Below are 18,475 nucleotides of genomic sequence, written 5' to 3' on the forward strand. Positions count from 1 at the left end.
AAAATGAAATAGCAATGATTTCTTTCAGGATACTGTTATGTTTTGTGTTTGACAGTGAGAAAGCTGTAACAGAATGTAACGTCAGAAGATGAAAATGGTATTAATATTTATTGGTTTTATGGATCCATTTAGACCACTAACAGATCAGAACTGTCTTTATTTCCAGTGTAGTTTTTGTTCAGCTCCTCCCTGTGACTCTCTCATGTGTTTGTGTGTCATCTACAGATAGACATATCAGTGAACAATGACTCATAGATTCAGATCAAATCATTTTCATTTGTTTATAACCTGTGTCATTGTTTTATGTGCATAATACTAGACTAGACTAACTAGATTCACAAGACAAACATGAAACAACAAACAACAATTAAAACATCACATTTGATTCAAGTGTGTGTCTGTTCAGATTCTAGTTGTGTGTGTGTCAGTGATCATGAAATCCTCCTGATGTTGCAGCATTAGTTATAGTGACAAACAGCAGGGGGAGTTTATGTGCAGAGGTGGATCACGGTGAGTTTATAGTGGCAGCGGCTACCACAGTGAAAAACACCTTGACAAAAACATGACTGACTTTTTTTATTTTCAGGAGACAATACATTAAAAATAGTGGGATGTTTCACCAGTTTTAGCAGTATTCTCACAACGGAAATATTTGATTGATTTTGATTAAAATGTTCAATTTATACCCATGAATAAAACAAATGCAAGATTTTTGATGTTTGCACTCTTCAAATGATGACAGAGAGGTAATCTGTTTTCACCATTTATTCATGTGCATTAGAAGTAGTTGAAGAATAGAAGAGCCCTGGTGAAACACATAAATACAAACATATTTGTAGTGTAGGTAGAATAGAATAATATTTTGGATATAAGATTTATAGAGCTAATAAAACATGACAGTAACAACGTGGTTCTGTAAAAACAGTGAATAATTGACACTAACTGAATAAATAAATAATTAAATATTGTTAAATACAGTGAACCATAACCAATAAAAATAAAAAAGTTCCATACAGTAAAATACAGTGTTAAAATAATAAGCAGGCAACATGACCATGGAACATTTTAATTTCTTACATCAGCGCTTTTCAACACTTCACTCTGACTGAAATTGTCCCCAGCAGCACCCAGTACATGAAGATCACAGGTCTGTCAGCAGAATTATAATATTATATTATTATATTGTATTGTATTATCTTGATATGTAATGTTTGGACCCACAAGGGACAGTTTTGGCCCTATAACTCTTCACACTTTAACTATCTGTTTCTAAAAATGCATCTTGAAATTTTATGTGTTTGTGATTTCAACTTGAATTTAGCAGTAGGGACAAACTCTGAATTTATATTTTATGATAAATCAATAAATAAATAGCATGTAAAACTTGGCTTACAAACCCTGTGTGTGGAGAATTAATGAATAATGCAATTTAAAAGCACTTTGGGTGTTTTAAAAGGTGTGCTGCTTAAACCACCAACCATCCTGCCACCATCTATTTTCATAACCAAAACATGTGACAATATATAAACTTTGGGGAGGAGCCAACGCAAACCTGAAATCCTCTCCTCTATTTAACTCTGTGTGGAGAGGAAACAGAGCTGTGGACACTTGAACAAAATGGACTACAGGACAGCACTTGTGTTTGTCACATACTGGACAGGTGAACTGTTGCTCTGGACTAATACTGGTAAATGACAGCAGGATGAATTTGAATACAGTTTTGGCTTGTTTCCACAGGTGTCTTTGCTCAGACTCTGACTGAATCTGGTCCAGCTGTGAAAAGACCAGGAGAGTCCCACAGACTGACCTGTACAACATCTGGGTTCACATTTAGCAGCTATGACATGAGCTGGATCAGACAGGCTCCTGGGAAGGGACTGCAGTGGCTGGCTGAAATATGGAGCAGTGGGGGCACTACTTATTACTCTGAGTCAGTGAAAGGCAGGTTCACCATCTCCAGAGACAACAGCAGAAACCAGCTGTATCTGCAGATGAACAACCTCCAGACTGAGGACACGGCTGTGTACTACTGTGCCCGAGAGCACAGTGACATAAAGTATATCTACAACTGTACAAAAACATTAAAGGGTGCAATTCACAGTAACAACCAGAGGAGTCGCCCTCTACACAGCAAAATGTCACTGAAGCTTTAAGTGCAGGTGGTTCTAAAATATTGAGTCACACTTAAATAATAAATGCAGATTAATTCATCTTAAACACAAATAAACACATAATTCATGATGAGCAAATACTATATTAACAATTTGTTTATTATGAATTAATTATTTGTTTACTAATTAATTATTTAAGTCTTGATATATATGAGTTATTTTAAAGTAGTAATGCAGCTGTTTGTTTAATTCATCAGTCGTCCAGGTAGGATCCACAGTAAAAGAAAAAATCAATTCTGGACTGAACAAAAGCTTTCTGAGTTTTCATCTGAGCAGCTTCTTAAGTTCTGAATTTTTGTTTAGCTATTGTAATGTAGCTATTTTAAATCTGACACCTTATAACATTTCTTGATTTGTGCTTAACTTTTGCAGAGAAATTTGACTAAAACTAAAATCCTCCTGAGCCACAGTTGAGCAGCAGTTACAGTGACTCCACGGTGTGAATTAAAACTGCAAAACATGACTCCTCTGTTTTTAATGTTTTATTTGATCTGCTTCACTCTCACTGTGGTAGCAGCTACAGACCTGGTGTCCTTTATTGCTCTAATGGGGAAAGGCCAAGTTGATCAAAAATGTTTAGTTCTTTTCACAAAGTAATTCCAAAAGTGTCTCAAAATTTTTCAGTTTTCATTAAAAAAAAAAGTTTTTGTTTTTATTTGTTTTTTGACACCAACGTTTGAGGTGACTGTGAGCCCAAAAGTAGATTTGTTTGACAGTGAAATAGATCTATAATGGAATCCTCCCTATAGTTGAGCAGCAGTTAGAGTGACAGACAGACAGACAGACAGACAGACAGACAGACAGACAGGGTGTTTATGTGCAGAGGTGTGTCACTGTGCACATGGCAGCTACCACAGTGAAAAACACCATGACAAAAACATGACTCCAAGAACATCTAGAGTCCTGACATATTTCTACATACATACATAGAGCTGTAAACTAAACTTCTCTGAATCAAAGTCATATGGAGTTGAAAATATCTTGTTTCACTCTCTCATCGGAATTTCTTCTAAGATACTTTTAAATTTCTCTCACTGACAGCCTCCTTTATTCAGCCTCCAGCACTTATTATATAATATGTAAATACATATTTAAATATTTATTTTCATCAAGTTGTTCATAAATTTGGGTTTATGGTCACAGTTTGGATAGTGGGAGGAGCTTGAGTAAAGCTGATATATAAATGAGAACCACACTGTTGACAGCAGCACTGTGCTACAATGGCTGTTACACACTTCACTATACTGCTGTGTGCTGTGTGCCTTTTCAATATTGTTCATGCTTGGTCCATAACAGAGTCTGGATCAGCCATCAAACGTCCTGGAGAATCCCATAGACTCACATGTACTACCTCTGGGTTTGACTTCAGCAAACATACATGGAACTGGGTGAGACAGGCTCCAGGTAAAGGTCTGGAGTGGATTGCATTTGTGCACACTGGCAGTAGTCACTTCTTTTACTCCAAGTCAGTGGAGGGACGCTTCACCATCTCCAGAGACGACTCCAGCAGCCAGGTGTATCTGCAGATGAGCGGTCTGAGGACAGAGGACACTGCGCTGTATTACTGTGCCAGAAGAGACAAAATGAGACAGAATAACAGAGCGCTGGGACAAAAACTACTTCCTCTCTTCACTGTGCTCTTCTCTACTGGCTAAAAATAGTTTGATGCTTCACCAATTTTCAGCACTAATGCCACAAAGAAAAACAAAAACTTGAGGCAACACGATTCAAACTTTACCTTTTATTTATACCCATAAATATAAATGGATGTATGATTTTAACATGAAAATGGATTCTGTTAATTCAACTGCATTTTTTTTTTACCTGATTTCAAATGATCAGAAATGTACTTTTTAAAATATTGTTTGATTTGGAGATTCCTAATTTTTTTGTCATTCACTCTTTATATGAGCACTTCTACTTTATTCTTTAAATAAATTGTCATTACAGAGCAACTGAAAACACACCTGTATGTTGGTCTAGACTAGGGACATAGTGTTGTGTAAAACATATTGGGGTCCTGCAGGGGGATGTTTTTGCTCCAAATCTTTTCACACTCCATCTCAATCTGTGAAGTAAATGCCATGGCAAAGCAAGTTTATTTTCATAGCACAGTTCATACACAAAATAATTCAAAGTGATTGACAGAATAAGAAATACATGAAAATTGCAATACAAACAAATCAAAACAAATAACATCATAAAATTCAAAAAGAAATAGAGACATTAAAGAGAGAAGATACTATAAATGCAGCAATAATGATGTAAAATGACCTGATAAACATCATAGTAACAGTGTAAAGTGCCGCACTGTGACGCTGCTGAATCATACACGTCACTGTGCACAATCACAGTGTCAGCACAGTGTGAAAATAACATGCATTTTCACTTTGTTGTTCATTATATGGGAGTTTTTTCATTGTGTCAGTGAGAGGAGAAGTGTATGCAGAGCAGATGTAAATGTGTGTGCAGTACATAGTGTGTTGCTGCTCCTCCTCATTCACATGTGCAGTCTCAGGATGGACACACTCACTCTGCTGTGGGCTGCTCTCTGTGAGTTTTCCTCTTTCACATTCAACATCAGCTCCACTTCCACACAATGCTCCTGTTATTGAAGCATCTTCTCAACACCTTTCTGTCCTCCACAGGTGTGAAGTGTGAGACACTGACACAGCCAACCTCTGTGACTGTGCAGCCAGGACACACTCTCACCATCCCCTGTACTGTCTCATACTCTCTTGGCAGCTACACAGCATGGATCAGACAGCCTGCGGGAAAGGCCTGGAGTGGATTGGACAAAAACATACAGGAAGCTCTTACTACAAAGATTCTCTGAAGAACAAATTCAGTATTGATGTAGACACTTCCACAAAAACAGTGACTCTGAATGGACAGAACATGCAGCCTGGAGACACTGCAGTGTACTACTGTGCCAGACGACCACAGTCACACAAAGTATGTGAACAGCTGTACAAAAACACTGAAGAGTGCCATTCACAGTAAGTACCAGAGAGGGTGCTCTATACACAGCAAAATATCACTTCTGTCTGTGATCCACATGGCTCTAGAATATTGCTTTGGTTTGGTCCATAATGTGTTGTGATCAGCAAGAATCAATCACACTGCCCAAATACACATGTGTTTGTGTGTCATCTACAGATAGACATATCAGTGAACAATGACTCATACATTTAGATCAAATCATTTTCATTTGTTTATAACCTGTGTCATTGTTTCATGTGCATAATAATAATAATAATAATAAAGAAAAATGTAGAAACAGCACTGCCTCATTCATTTATTTTATATTATTTGTTTTATTGCTTAAACCACCAACCACTCTGCCACCATCTTTTTTTATAACCAAAACATGTGACAATATATAAACTTTTGGGGAGGAGCCAATGCAAACCTGAAATCCTCTCCTCTATTTAACTCTGTGTGGAGAGGAAACAGAGCCGTGGACACTTGAACAAAATGGACTACAGGACAGCACTTGTGTTTGTCACATACTGGACAGGTGAACTGTTGCTCTGGACTAATACTGGTAAATGACAGCAGGATGAATTTGAATACAGTTTTGGCTTGTTTCCACAGGTGTCTTTGCTCAGACTCTGACTGAATCTGGTCCAGCTGTGAAAAGACCAGGAGAGTCCCACAGACTGACCTGTACAACATCTGGGTTCACATTTAGCAGCTTTTACATGAACTGACTCAGACAGGCTCCTGGGAAGGGACTGCAGTGGCTGGCTTACATTAACAGAGGTGGGGGCACTACTTATTACTCTGAGTCAGTGAAAGGCAGGTTCACCATCTCCAGAGACAACAGCAGAAACCAGCTGTATCTGCAGATGAACAACCTCCAGACTGAGGACACGGCTGTGTACTACTGTGCCCGAGACCACAGTGAGAGAGTCACATGGAGGAGCTGAACAAAAACTCCACTAAAGTAAATAATGATCTCTTAGTGATCTGAAATTAATCCAATAAAAAATATGAACAGCTTTCTTACTGTCAAAACAGTGTTGTTTATTAAAAAGGGAAAAAAAAGAAAAACAACAACTGCAAAATCCCATGTTACTCTGAAAGAACTCATTATACAGTAATCATTAAATAAATAATTATTATTTTATTTTATCCTTACCAAAGTTGTAACAAAATAAGAGTAGAGCATATTAATGGTTGCAGATTTTCAGAGCAATGGTCTCTCATTGCCAGAGAATAAAAATGACTCAGACGTGCATGAATCACTTGTGAATTAGGAGGGATTTATAACATGGCATAATCAAAACAAAACACTGGTGTATTCGTGCATATGCAAATCCCAGAGTGATATAAGGCGAGTGGAGAGAGGGACAGACACACTTGAGTCATGTTGTCTGTGGCTGTGCTCCTGCTGCTGGCAGCTGCTTCCTGTGAGAACACTTCCTGACCTTCACAGCAGCGCCCCCTGTAGGAGAATGAGTGTGATGATGATGTTGTCTTTCCACAGGTACAGTGGACTGTGTGGAGCTCCTCCAGCCAGGCTCAGTGCTGCTGCAGCCTGCTCAGACTCTGACCATCAGCTGTCGGGTCTCTGGTTACTCTCTCACTGACAACAGCTATGCCACAGGCTGGATCAGACAGAGAGAGGGCAAACTGGAGTGGATTTTCCATCAGTGGGGAGGAAATTCTGGTAGCTTCTACCAGAACGATGCTCTGAAGAACAAGTTCAGTCTGAGTAGAGACACGTCTGCAGGAACAGTGACGATTCAAGGACAGAGGCTGCAGCCTGAAGACTCAGCTGTTTATTACTGTGTGCGAGCACAGTGACTCAGAGCAACAGCAGAGCTGTACAAAAACACAGAGTCAGCCCCTAACAGAGAGTAAAGCACAACAGGCTATTCAACTATATACATCATACACATATACAGAACAGTGTTATGACCTCGGACTACATTTGCAGATAATATCAGTATTATAATCTCGGAAACTAATTGTAGAAGAATACTACATCTTGGAGTGACCTTTCAAGAAATTCCTCTGTAATTACAAATTAGTAATGAATAATTATTACTAATATTAACATGTTAACAAGTTTAAATATGGATGTAATAATAATATGAGGACTTGTTGAATCTTAATATTTTAATAAAAGTGAAATTCTGTCCATAGTTGTAACAAAATGAACAGTTGATAAAGACTAGTCGAAATCTAAAATGCACTCAAATTGTTCTTTATGCTGTAAGTGCTAATAGTGCCAAAATCATACAAGCTGATGACATTAACTGAAGTATAATTTCAACTCCAGTTAAAAATAAAAAACTTCTTTTGGTAAATTACAACTTTTAATAGTTGATTTTTTGCAAATATTTTCTAAACATTGTTGACAAACAGTAATGTTAATGTGGCCTGTGTTTGTGCTTTTTATTGAAAAAGTCTGGCTCACCATAGATCTTATTATTTGCTTAGTATTAAATTAATTCAACTTGTGATATGATAAAAACAAATGATGATTGATTAGTGCAACATGCAAACTGAATATTATGACAATTTCTCTGACCTTGACCACTTTACTGTTCCTCATAGAGGATTTGTATGTGTGAGTGAGAGGAGGAGTGTATGCAGAGCAGATGTAAATGTGTGTACAGTACATAGTGTGCTGCTGCTCCTCCTCGCTCACATGTGCAGTCTCAGGATGGACACACTCACTCTGCTGTGGGCTGCTCTCTGTCTGATCTGTGAGTTTTTCCTTTTTCACACTCAACATCAGCTCCACTTACACACAATGCTCCTGTTATTGAAGCATCTCCTCAACACATTTCTGTCCTCCACAGGTGTGAAGTGTGAGACACTGACACAGCCAACCTCTGTGACTGTGCAGCCAGGACACACTCTCACCATCCCCTGTACTGTCTCATACTCTGTTAGTAGTTATGTTACACACTGGATCAGACAACCTGCTGGGAAAGGCCTGGAGTGGATTGGGTACAAATACACAGGAGGCACTAACATCAAAGATTCTCTGAAGAACAAATTCAGTATTGATTTAGACACTTCCACAAAAACAGTGACTCTGAATGGACAGAACATGCAGCCTGGAGACACTGCAGTGTACTACTGTGCTCGAGAGCCACAGTCACACAAAGTATATGTAGAGCTGTACAAAAACAGTAAATAGTGCAATTCACAGTAAGTACCAGAGAGGGCGTCCTATGCACAGTTTATCAGTATATCCCACATGTGCTGCTTGGTCCATAATGAGTTGAGATCAAGAATTGTTCATCTGACAATGACAAAGACAATGAACATGATATGATCTTAAGTCAGACATTTTTTCTTAACGCATTATATAAATTCAGGCTTTTTCTTTCTCAGGATGAAGACCAAATGACTTCTTCTGTGTGATCATCACAGCAAACCAGTCACACAGCAACATGAGAGACTTTTTCTATGTGTGGACACCAGGTAAAAGACTGAATACAGAAAATTGTATTTGATGTAGAAAAAAGAATGAAATAAATAATAGTGATAATGATCATAAATGTGTATGGGGAAAGTGATTTCAAAAGTTTTCTAACATTTACGTTGAATTCTAAAATAAGTTTAAGAAGGTGGTTCAAGTTAACATATATACAAATTTAAGAATTAGTAAAGTGGTTTCACAGTGAAATTAGACTAATAATGAAATCATCCTGAGCTCGAGCTGAGCAGCAGTTAGAGTGACAGACAGACAGTTCAGTGTTTCTGTGCAGAGGTGAATCATTGTGCATATAGCAGCGGCCACAGTGAAAAACACCATGACAAAAACATGAGTGCAGGAGCATCTACAATCCTTCCATATTTATGTGTTATAACTATGTATAGATTGTTATAAAGAAAAGCTCTGAGTCAAAATCACATGGAGTTGGAAATACTTTGTTACACTTTCTCATCCATTTTCTTTCAGCTGCAATAACCAAAGGAGAGTTGTGATATGGCAAATCTCAGATCATATTCATTGTGTTTTCTACTTCATCTAAAGGAGACCATCACATATTATTACATGCTAATATAATATCACCATGTTTTTTTTCTTTACAATGTATGAAGTAGTAAACATAAATACATGTGGCATACATGAAATATATGAAGTAAAATGTGTTGACAAGTTGATAAATAACTCATCTTCATATGTTTAATGTTTTGTATTCAATTTCCTCAAAGTAGCCACTCTTTATTTTGTTGATCTCAAACCCTAGGACTTCTCTCAATAATGTCCTGAAATGGTTTTCACTTCACAGATGTGCCTTATCAGGGTGAGGTAATGCCAAGAGTGCAAAGCAGTGATCAGTGCAAAGTGTTGGTATTTTTAAAGAGGGGTATTATGCAAAATTGACTTTTTGGAGCTATCATCTATCATGTTATAATCAAAATCACACCTGAAGAGGTTTTAAATGTCACCCATGCATGTTTGAGTAATCTAGCGCTCTCTCTCGAGCCTTGAACCCTCCTTAGGATTGGCAATACGATCCTATCCAAAGCCTATGTCACCCATGCTCCCACACAACAACTTTCCACTAATAAAGAAAAGTTTGATACAAAACAAACACTACAACTTCACAAACCAAATGTGAAGTGCAGTTGTTTCATCATCAGAATGTAAATTGAAGAGCGAGCAAGGAGGACGTCAAAAACTAAAAAGAAAATAAATCTAAATTCTACAAAAAGTCTGCAGTTGTATCAAGGATATATTTTTTTTTACATTCCATATATATTCATTCATAGTTTTTATACTTTCACAATGTAAATAATCATGAAAATAAAGAAAGAGCAATAATGAAGAAGTGTGTCTGAACTTTTGACTGGTTGTGTCTTTAAAATATTTACTTTTCATTCATGTTTTTCATAAATTTGGGTTTATGGTCATAGTTTGGATAGTGGGAGGAGCTTGAGTAAAGCTGATATATAAATGAGAACCACACTGTTGACAGCAGCACTGTGCTACAATGGCTGTTACACACTTCACTATACTGCTGTGTGCTGTGTGCCTTTTTCAATATTGGTCCATAACAGAGTCTGGATCAGCCATCAAACGTCCTGGAGAATCCCATAGACTCACATGTACTACCTCTGGGTTAAGTTTCAGCAGCCATGCATGGAACTGGGTGAGACAGAATCCAGGTAAAGGACTGGAGTGGGTTGCATTTGTACACATTGGCAGTAGTGACCTCTACTACTCCAAGTCAGTGGAGGGACGCTTCACCATCTCCAGAGACGACTCCAGCAGCCAGGTGTATCTGCAGATGAGCGGTCTGAGGACAGAGGACACTGCGCTGTATTACTGTGCCAGAAGAGACACAATGAGACAGAATAACAGAGCGCTGGGACAAAAACTACTTCCTCTGTTCACTGTGCTCTTCTCTACTGGCTAAAAATAGTGCAGTGTTTCCACTATCACTATTGTCACCATAAACACTCAATGAATTGATGTCAGATATTCTTGTTTTTCATGAATATAAATAAACTTAACATTTTCACAAGAAAACTGTTTCTATTAAAATTGTCTTATGAAAAGAAGAAGAAGCATCTGAAACACATGAATGTTCCCAATTTAGCACTAATTATGACATAATCTTTCATTACACTATAGTTTGATTGTTGTCATTGAATGAGAGAACAAACAATGAAATTACAATCAGCATTACTGTCTGTGTCCAGCAGAGGGAGTTACTGTATATGCAAATTATACACACTTTAAAAGCACCACTAAGTTATTCTGTGCCACAGAAACCAGATTGAACTGCAACATCGAACACAAATCTGTTTTTCAAAATGGCAAAATATCTTCTACTAACATTATTATTTATAGCTACAATTCACTGTAAGACTTTAATAATTATGACATTTGAATTGTGATTTGAAAATGTTTGAGTGTAAATTAAATTCATGTATTTCTTGTGCAGGTGTGTGGACAGAGATCAGACTGGAGCAGCCATCTTCTCTGGTGAAAAGAGCTGGAGAAAGTGTGAAGATGTCCTGTGTTACATCTGGTTTTTCTATGACAAGCTTCTACATGCACTGGATACGACAGAGACCAGGACAAGGGCTCGACTGGATTGGAAGAATGGACACAGGGAGTAATGCTGCTATTTATGGCAGTGCCTTTCAACAACGCTTCACTCTGACTGAAAATGTCCCCAGCAGCACCCAGTACATGGAGATCACAGGTCTGACAGCAGAAGACACTGCTGTTTACTACTGTGCCCGACAAGCACAGTGACAGGAAGAATGAAGCTCATGTACAAAAACATCCAACCAAGAGCTGCTGTGGATGTTCCTCTCAAACACAGACTGGAAATTCACTCTAACTCAAATACAAGAAAATTTTTTTTTTTTTCTATGTTAAGATCACAACCACAAGCAGTTTTATTATTATTATATTATTATTATACATATTTTACCTTTCAAATCACTATAAAATCTAAATGATCTAAGCTTTGTTCAAAATAACCGGTGCCATTTGATTATAAATGACATAAAAGTCCACCACCCTCGAACTGTGACAAATTTAAATATAATGTTTATATATAATACTTAAGCATTTGAAAGATACACGTCATTTGTTACAAGATAAAACTGTTTTTATTGTCTGGGCTTAGATGAAGATGAGGCTTTATTCATAATGTGAAATTTTAGGAACCTGCAGGGGACAGTTTTAGCTCCATAGCTCTTCACATTATTATTATTATTAGTAGTAGTAGTAGTAGTAGTAGTAGTAGTAGTTGTAGTATTATATTATTATTATTATTATTATTATTAATTGTTTATTATTATTATTATTATTAATCATTATTATTTATTAAAATAATAACTATTAAATCTATAATTTTATTATGATTTTTTTTTTTTTTTTTTTTTTTTTTTTTACGTTTGGATAATTATCAGAGTAAACTAGTTGCACACCAATATGAGAGTGCTTTTTTTTTTTTTTAAGTGTCAGATGCTCTTCAGCCAGCAATGATATATGATTTTGTTTATTTATTTATTTATTTATTTTATTTAATTGAGCAAGGTAAAACATGTACATATTTGAGACCTGGTGCTCAAAAGGAGTAGGATGAAATAAAAAAAAATAAAAAAAATAAACTAAAAGTGACAATAAAAACCTTTCTATAACAAAACATTTCAATTAAATGTTACAATAATGTTAAAAAGTTGGCATTAAAAAAAAACAAAAAAAAACATGTTAAACTAACTTAAGAATAAGAGGCCTGTATTTTGTCCTGCGCTCATGTTCAGGAAGGACAGGAAAGCAGTCAGTGGTTTTTGCATGTGTGTGTGTCACTGTGTGGGGGGGAGCACAGTGAAATAAGCCACTACAAAAACCTGCTACAAACAAAACTACAGAGAATCATTTATGAACGTGAAGTCATTGTCCTCTTCAAAGCCACTATAACCAGGGACAGATGCTCCACCCTCTGCACTATTGTCCAAACCATTGCAGATGAAGATTGACTCTTGTTAGTGTTAATTTAACGATGGACTCTCAATAAAGTTGTGTTAGACTTCATGATAATTATTGTACCTGTTTATAACTATGGAATTTTAAGACATTTTTACAACTCCAAACAAGAAATATCTGTGTGTCTCCATGGCTCATATTCTGTACACCTGTTAACTGTGTAGTTTTAGACTCTACAAATGTGCTGCAAATGCATGATGGATTCAGCGTTCTCTCAAATGAATGAGGACATGTTTGCCATTGTGTTTGGTGAACTTACACTATTGTTTTAGCCTAATTTGAACTACTTCACTGCTCAGTGTAGCAGCAGCTCAGGCCCTGGTCCTTGAAACGTGCAAAACAACCAAACTGTATTCTGTAATTCTTGGGTATTTACTCCTCAGAGCCTTCAAACATGTATCAACAATTGTCACTGGGGAGGAGCCAATGCAAACCTGAAATCCTCTCCTCTATTTAACTCTGTGTGGAGAGGAAACAGAGCTGTGAACACTTGAACAAAATGGACTACAGGACAGCACTTGTGTTTGTCACATACTGGACAGGTGAACTGTTGCTCTGGACTAATACTGGTAAATGACAGCAGGATGAATTTGAATACAGTTTTGGCTTGTTTCCACAGGTGTCTTTGCTCAGACTCTGACTGAATCTGGTCCAGCTGTGAAAAGACCAGGAGAGTCCCACAGACTGACCTGTACAACATCTGGGTTCACATTTAGCAGCCTTTACATGAATTGGATCAGACAGGCTCCTGGGAAGGGGCTGCAGTGGCTGGCTCACATTAACCCCAGTGCAGGCACTGCTTACTCTGAGTCAGTGAAAGGCAGGTTCACTATCTCCAGAGACAACAGCAGAAACCAGCTGTATCTGCAGATGAACAACCTCCAGACTGAGGACACGGCTGTGTACTACTGTGCCCGACAGCACAGTGACATAAAGTATATCTACAACTGTACAAAAACATTAAAGGGTGCAATTCACAATAACAACCAGAGGGGTCGCCCTATACACAGCAAAATCTCACTGAAGATTTAAGTGCATGTGGTTCTAGAATACTGAATCACAATTTATAATAAATTCATATTAATTCATATTAAACACAAATAAACACTTAATTAATGACAAGCAAATACAGTTTATTATGAATAAGTGTTTTTTTTTTTTTACTAATTCATAGTGAGATAGTGAATCCGGTCTGCAACAATTCAAGGAAGTCCTGTCTCAAGCCCAGACCACCTACTATTCCCACCTCATTCAGTCAGGCTTTGGAAATCCCAAAACACTTTTCACCACCATTAACAAACACCTCAATCCCCTGGATAATGGCTCACAATCATTCACAGAAGAAAAGTTTATCTCCTTCCTGTCATTTTTTCCAAATAAAATCACCAACATATACGACCACCTCTGTGCATCTCCGTCCCTCACTCTTACATCTCCATGCCCTCCCACTACTTGCTCCACCCTGTCCCATTTCTCCCAGATCTCCCCCTCTGACTTACCTGAACTTCTGGAAGGCATGAAAACCTGCAGCTGTTTCCCTGATCCCATCCCATCCACCTTTGGCAAAGCCGGTCTGCCTGCTCAGTCCTCATTCCTCACATCCATCATGAACTTCTCTCTGTCCACTGGCTCCGTCCCTTCCGCGCTTAAGCTCGCCACCATTACTCCTATCCTCAAAAAACCTGGACTTGACCCAGACTTTCCAAACAACTACAGACCCATCTCTAACCTCCCATTTCTCTCCAAACTCAAATCAAATGTGCCGTCTCCACCCAACTGAAATCCCACCTCACCACCAATAACCTGTTTGAATGTTTCCAATCCGGTTTTGCTTCCACCGTGGCCCCGAGACAGCCCTCCTCCGAGTCACTAATGACCTCCTGCTCTCCTGTGACTCTGGGAACCTCAACATCCTCATCCTCCTGGACCTCACTGCTGCTTTTGACACCATCGATCACTCCATCCTCCTCTCCCGCCTGCAAACCACCTTCAACATCACTGACTTCGCCCTCTCCTGGTTCACCTCATACCTCACCGACAGACACCAATTCATCCATGTCACCCACTGCAAGTCCCCCTCTGCCCCACTTACTCAAGGAGTTCCCCAAGGTTCAGTTCTCGGCCCGCTCTTCTTCATCCTCTACATCCTCCTCCTCTGTCACTTAATCCGCCGCCACGGCCTCCAGTTCCATTGTTTCGCTGATGACATTCAACTCTACCTGTCCACCAAAACCATAACCCTGGCCACACATTCCACCCTCACAAATTGCATCTCTGAAATAAAGTCCTGGCTACAGTCAAACTTCCTCCAACTCTACTGCAACAAAAATGAAATCATCATTATTGGCCCCAAAACACTCACCAAAACTCACAATAACATCACCCTGTCCATTCATGGCTCCTCAGTCCCTTCCTCCTCCCACCTCTGTAACCTCAGCATCCTCTTTGACCAGACCCTTTCCTTTGAACATCACGTCAAACACATCACCAGAACTGCTTTCTATCACCTCCGGAACATTGCTCGCCTCCGCCCATCCCTCTCCCCTCAGTCTGCTCAAACCCTCATCCACGTCTTTGTCACCTTATGCCTCCACAACTGCAATATCCTGCTCTATGGTTCACCCTCCAAACTCCTCAATAGACTCCAGTACATCCAGAACTCTGCTGCCTGCCTCCTCACCTGCACCTCCTTTCCTGAACACATCACCCCTGTCCCCATCCCCCAGCGCATCCAGTTCACACTCCTCACCATTGTGTACAAGCCCCTCCACAACCTGACCCCCACCTACCTCTCTGAGCTCCTCCACCACCACACCACCACCCGTGCCCTCCGATCAGCTGACACCAACCTCCTGTCTCCCCCCACCAGGACTAAACATAAGACCTGGGGCGACCGGGCCTTTTCCACTGCTGCCCTCACCCTCTGGAACTCACTACCCAAACACATCAGAGACTCACCCACACTCCTCATGTTTAAAAAAGCCCTGAAAACCCACCTTTAAAAAAACAAAAACAAAAAAAACTTTCATTAACTGTCTTTTTCTCTTGTTTGTCGTTGTTTGTCTTCTCATGTAAAGCATCTTTGGGTATCTTGAAATACAAGTGTTATGTATTATTTCAGTCGTCCAAGAAGGATCCATTGTAAAAAGAAAAAAATTCTATCAACTTGACAAAAGCTTTTAGTGTTTTCATCCAAGCAGCTTCTTCAGTTCTGAATGTTTCTTTTGCTATAATAATATATAACTATTTTAAAACTGAAACATTCATAAAAAACACTGAGAAACATACATTAAGCGGTTTGTTAATAAATGATATCACAGATCATCTGCCAGTTTTCATAGTTACTGATTTTAGATTGAGAAAAAAAGTGCCTGAAAAAATACAATACCACAGACGAATTCAATCAGACCAAACTATCACTGCCTTTAAAAATAGTTTACTTTCTCAAGACTGGGATGCTATATGTAATATCCAAAATGCAGAATGTGCATACAATGAATTTATAAAAATATTTCTAGAGTTATATAATAGAAACTGTCCAATTGTATACTATAATAAAAAAAGTAGATATAAAGAACACCCTTGGATAACAAAAGGTCTTCAAAATGCTTGCAATAAGAAAAATAGTCTATTCAGAAATTTTATAAAAAAGAGAACGATTGAGACAGAGACTAGATATAAAACATATAAAAACAAATTAACTACAATTTTGCGTACAAGTAAGAGAGATTACTTTAGGAAATTATTAGATTATAATAAAAACAATGTGAAAGAGGTATGGAAAATATTGAACAGTGTCATAAATAATAAGCCAAAAGCAGAAAACTATCCGAAATTCTTTACACATAATAATATAGATGAATATAACATGGAAATGGTGGCAAATAAGTTCAATCAGTTCTTTGCTAATGTGGGTCCAGATTTGGCAGCCAAAATCCCTCAACACACAGGAGAACGCCAACAACTAATTGACAGAAATCCCCATTCCATGTTTATTTCCCCTGTGGAGGAAACGGAAATTGTCAATACAGTCATGAAATGTAAAAATAAGAAATCAACTGATTACATTGATTTGGACATGGCCCTGATAAAACAAAATAATTACAGTAATTGCCAAATCATTAGCACACATCTTCAATCTATCATTTCAAACTGGTACAGTTCCACTACAGATGAAGATAGCAAAAGTCATACCTTTATTTAAATCTGGAAACAAGCAGGAATTTACCAACTACAGACCAGTTTCTCTACTACCACAATTCTCAAAAATATTAGAACAGCTCTACAACACTAGACTGGAAAAATTCATAGGTCAACACAACCTCCTCAGCGATAAGTCAGTACGGTTTCAGAACAAGCAGATCAACATCACTCGCTCTGATGGACTCAATTGAAGCAATAACCAATCACATTGATCAAAGGAGAATAATAGCGGGTATATTCATAGATTTAAAAAAGGCTTTTGACACAATAAATCATCAATTACTATTTAAAAAAATGGAAAGGTATGGAATAAGAGGGGTAGCTTTAAAGTGGCTAAAAAGTTATTTAGTAAACCGAAAACAATTTGTCAAACTGGGTGTGAACACTGCTCTTCACATGAGGACATTGTCTGTGGCCTGCCACAAGGGTCCATGTTAGGACCTAAATTATTTATTTTATATATTAACGATCTATGCAAAGTGTCTACATTGTTTAAAGCAGTGTTATTTGCAGATGACACAAATTTATTTTGTTACACACTTTATTGTTCACTGGTTTTACCATATTTAACATACTGTGCAGAAATTTGGGGCAATAACTATAAAACTGCAATAGAACCATTGATAAAACTTCAAAAAAAAAGCAATAAGAATTGTTTATAATGTCAAATTTCATGACCACACTAATCCACTGTTTATTCATGCCAAATTACTCAAACTGAATGATTTGATTCTGTACCAAACTGCACAAGTCATGTATAAAAGCTAAAAATAAGCACTTACCAAAAAATCTTCAACTACTTTTTTGTGAAAGGGAAACAAACTATAACTTAAGAGGCGTTTTGAATTTTAAATTGCCTCGTGCTCGAACGACAAGAAAAAGTTTTTGTGTCTCTGTTTGTGGGGTGAAATTATGGAACAACTTGAAAATAGAATTAAAACTTTGTTCGAATATACATGTATTCAAAAGGGCAATTAAAAAATTAATTATTTCAAAATACTGTGCAGAAGAAATGAGTGCTTAGGGTATATGTGTATATGTATGTATATGGGTGTATATATGTATATATATATATATATATATATATATATATATATATATATATATATATATATATATATATATATATATATATATATATATATATATATATATAGATAGATAGATATGCATGGGTATGTGATGTGTATGTAGGTATGTATATATTATATCTGTGTATATGATGTGTACTATATCTGTGTACATAATATACATATATTTGTTGTTGTCTGTTAGATTGTAATGCAATGGAGGTACTGTGCAATTATTGCTTATAATGTACAAGAATTTGTATTTGTTCTTCGTTAATTTGGGATTGTAGAAAAAAAGGGGTGGGGTTAAATAAGTATTTACTTCCTCCCACTCCTTTTTCGGACACATTAAAATTCTGCGTAACATTTATTTTGCCTGTTATTATAGAATAGAAATAGTTACTTTTTGTGTTATATCTATGTATTTACGTTTTTGTCTTTTTTTTTATTATTTAGTTTTTAGTTTTGTTTTTTTAATTTATGTTCTATGTATTACTGTCCGAAATAAATAAACATAAATAAGAAATAAGAAATAAGAAATAAGAAAA

The 18,475-nt window shown here is 37.4% G+C and overlaps 1 pseudogene and 6 gene segments (V, D, J or C); all 7 read left to right on the forward strand.

Annotated features, from left to right (window-relative positions):
* Positions 1-1,565: 1,565 nt before the first annotated feature.
* LOC129408738 (Ig heavy chain V region 914-like) lies at positions 1,566-2,153 on the forward strand. The segment is given in 2 exon segments: positions 1,566-1,660; positions 1,738-2,153. Coding segments are annotated over 2 exon segments (459 nt in total).
* Positions 2,154-3,389: 1,236 nt separating this feature from the next.
* Positions 3,390-3,879, forward strand: LOC129408548 (immunoglobulin heavy variable 3-21-like). The segment is given in 1 exon segment: positions 3,390-3,879. A coding segment is annotated over 1 exon segment (435 nt).
* A 1,769-nt stretch (positions 3,880-5,648) lies between these two features.
* LOC129408554 (immunoglobulin heavy variable 3-48-like) lies at positions 5,649-6,311 on the forward strand (annotated as a pseudogene).
* Positions 6,312-6,532: 221 nt separating this feature from the next.
* LOC129408558 (Ig heavy chain V region 914-like) lies at positions 6,533-6,998 on the forward strand. The segment is given in 2 exon segments: positions 6,533-6,586; positions 6,664-6,998. Coding segments are annotated over 2 exon segments (363 nt in total).
* An 850-nt stretch (positions 6,999-7,848) lies between these two features.
* On the forward strand, positions 7,849-8,342 carry LOC129408552 (immunoglobulin heavy variable 4-59-like). The segment is given in 2 exon segments: positions 7,849-7,891; positions 7,988-8,342. Coding segments are annotated over 2 exon segments (387 nt in total).
* A 2,581-nt stretch (positions 8,343-10,923) lies between these two features.
* Positions 10,924-11,466, forward strand: LOC129408556 (Ig heavy chain V region 1-72-like). The segment is given in 2 exon segments: positions 10,924-11,013; positions 11,096-11,466. Coding segments are annotated over 2 exon segments (366 nt in total).
* A 1,683-nt stretch (positions 11,467-13,149) lies between these two features.
* On the forward strand, positions 13,150-14,174 carry LOC129408739 (Ig heavy chain V region 914-like). The segment is given in 3 exon segments: positions 13,150-13,196; positions 13,274-13,589; positions 14,135-14,174. Coding segments are annotated over 3 exon segments (399 nt in total).
* Positions 14,175-18,475: the final 4,301 nt, after the last annotated feature.

The sequence above is a fragment of the Boleophthalmus pectinirostris genome, unplaced genomic scaffold, assembly GCF_026225935.1.
Source record: "Boleophthalmus pectinirostris isolate CB_2022bp ecotype Guang Dong unplaced genomic scaffold, ASM2622593v1 HiC_scaffold_17, whole genome shotgun sequence".
Classification (NCBI taxonomy): Eukaryota; Metazoa; Chordata; class Actinopteri; order Gobiiformes; family Gobiidae; genus Boleophthalmus; species Boleophthalmus pectinirostris.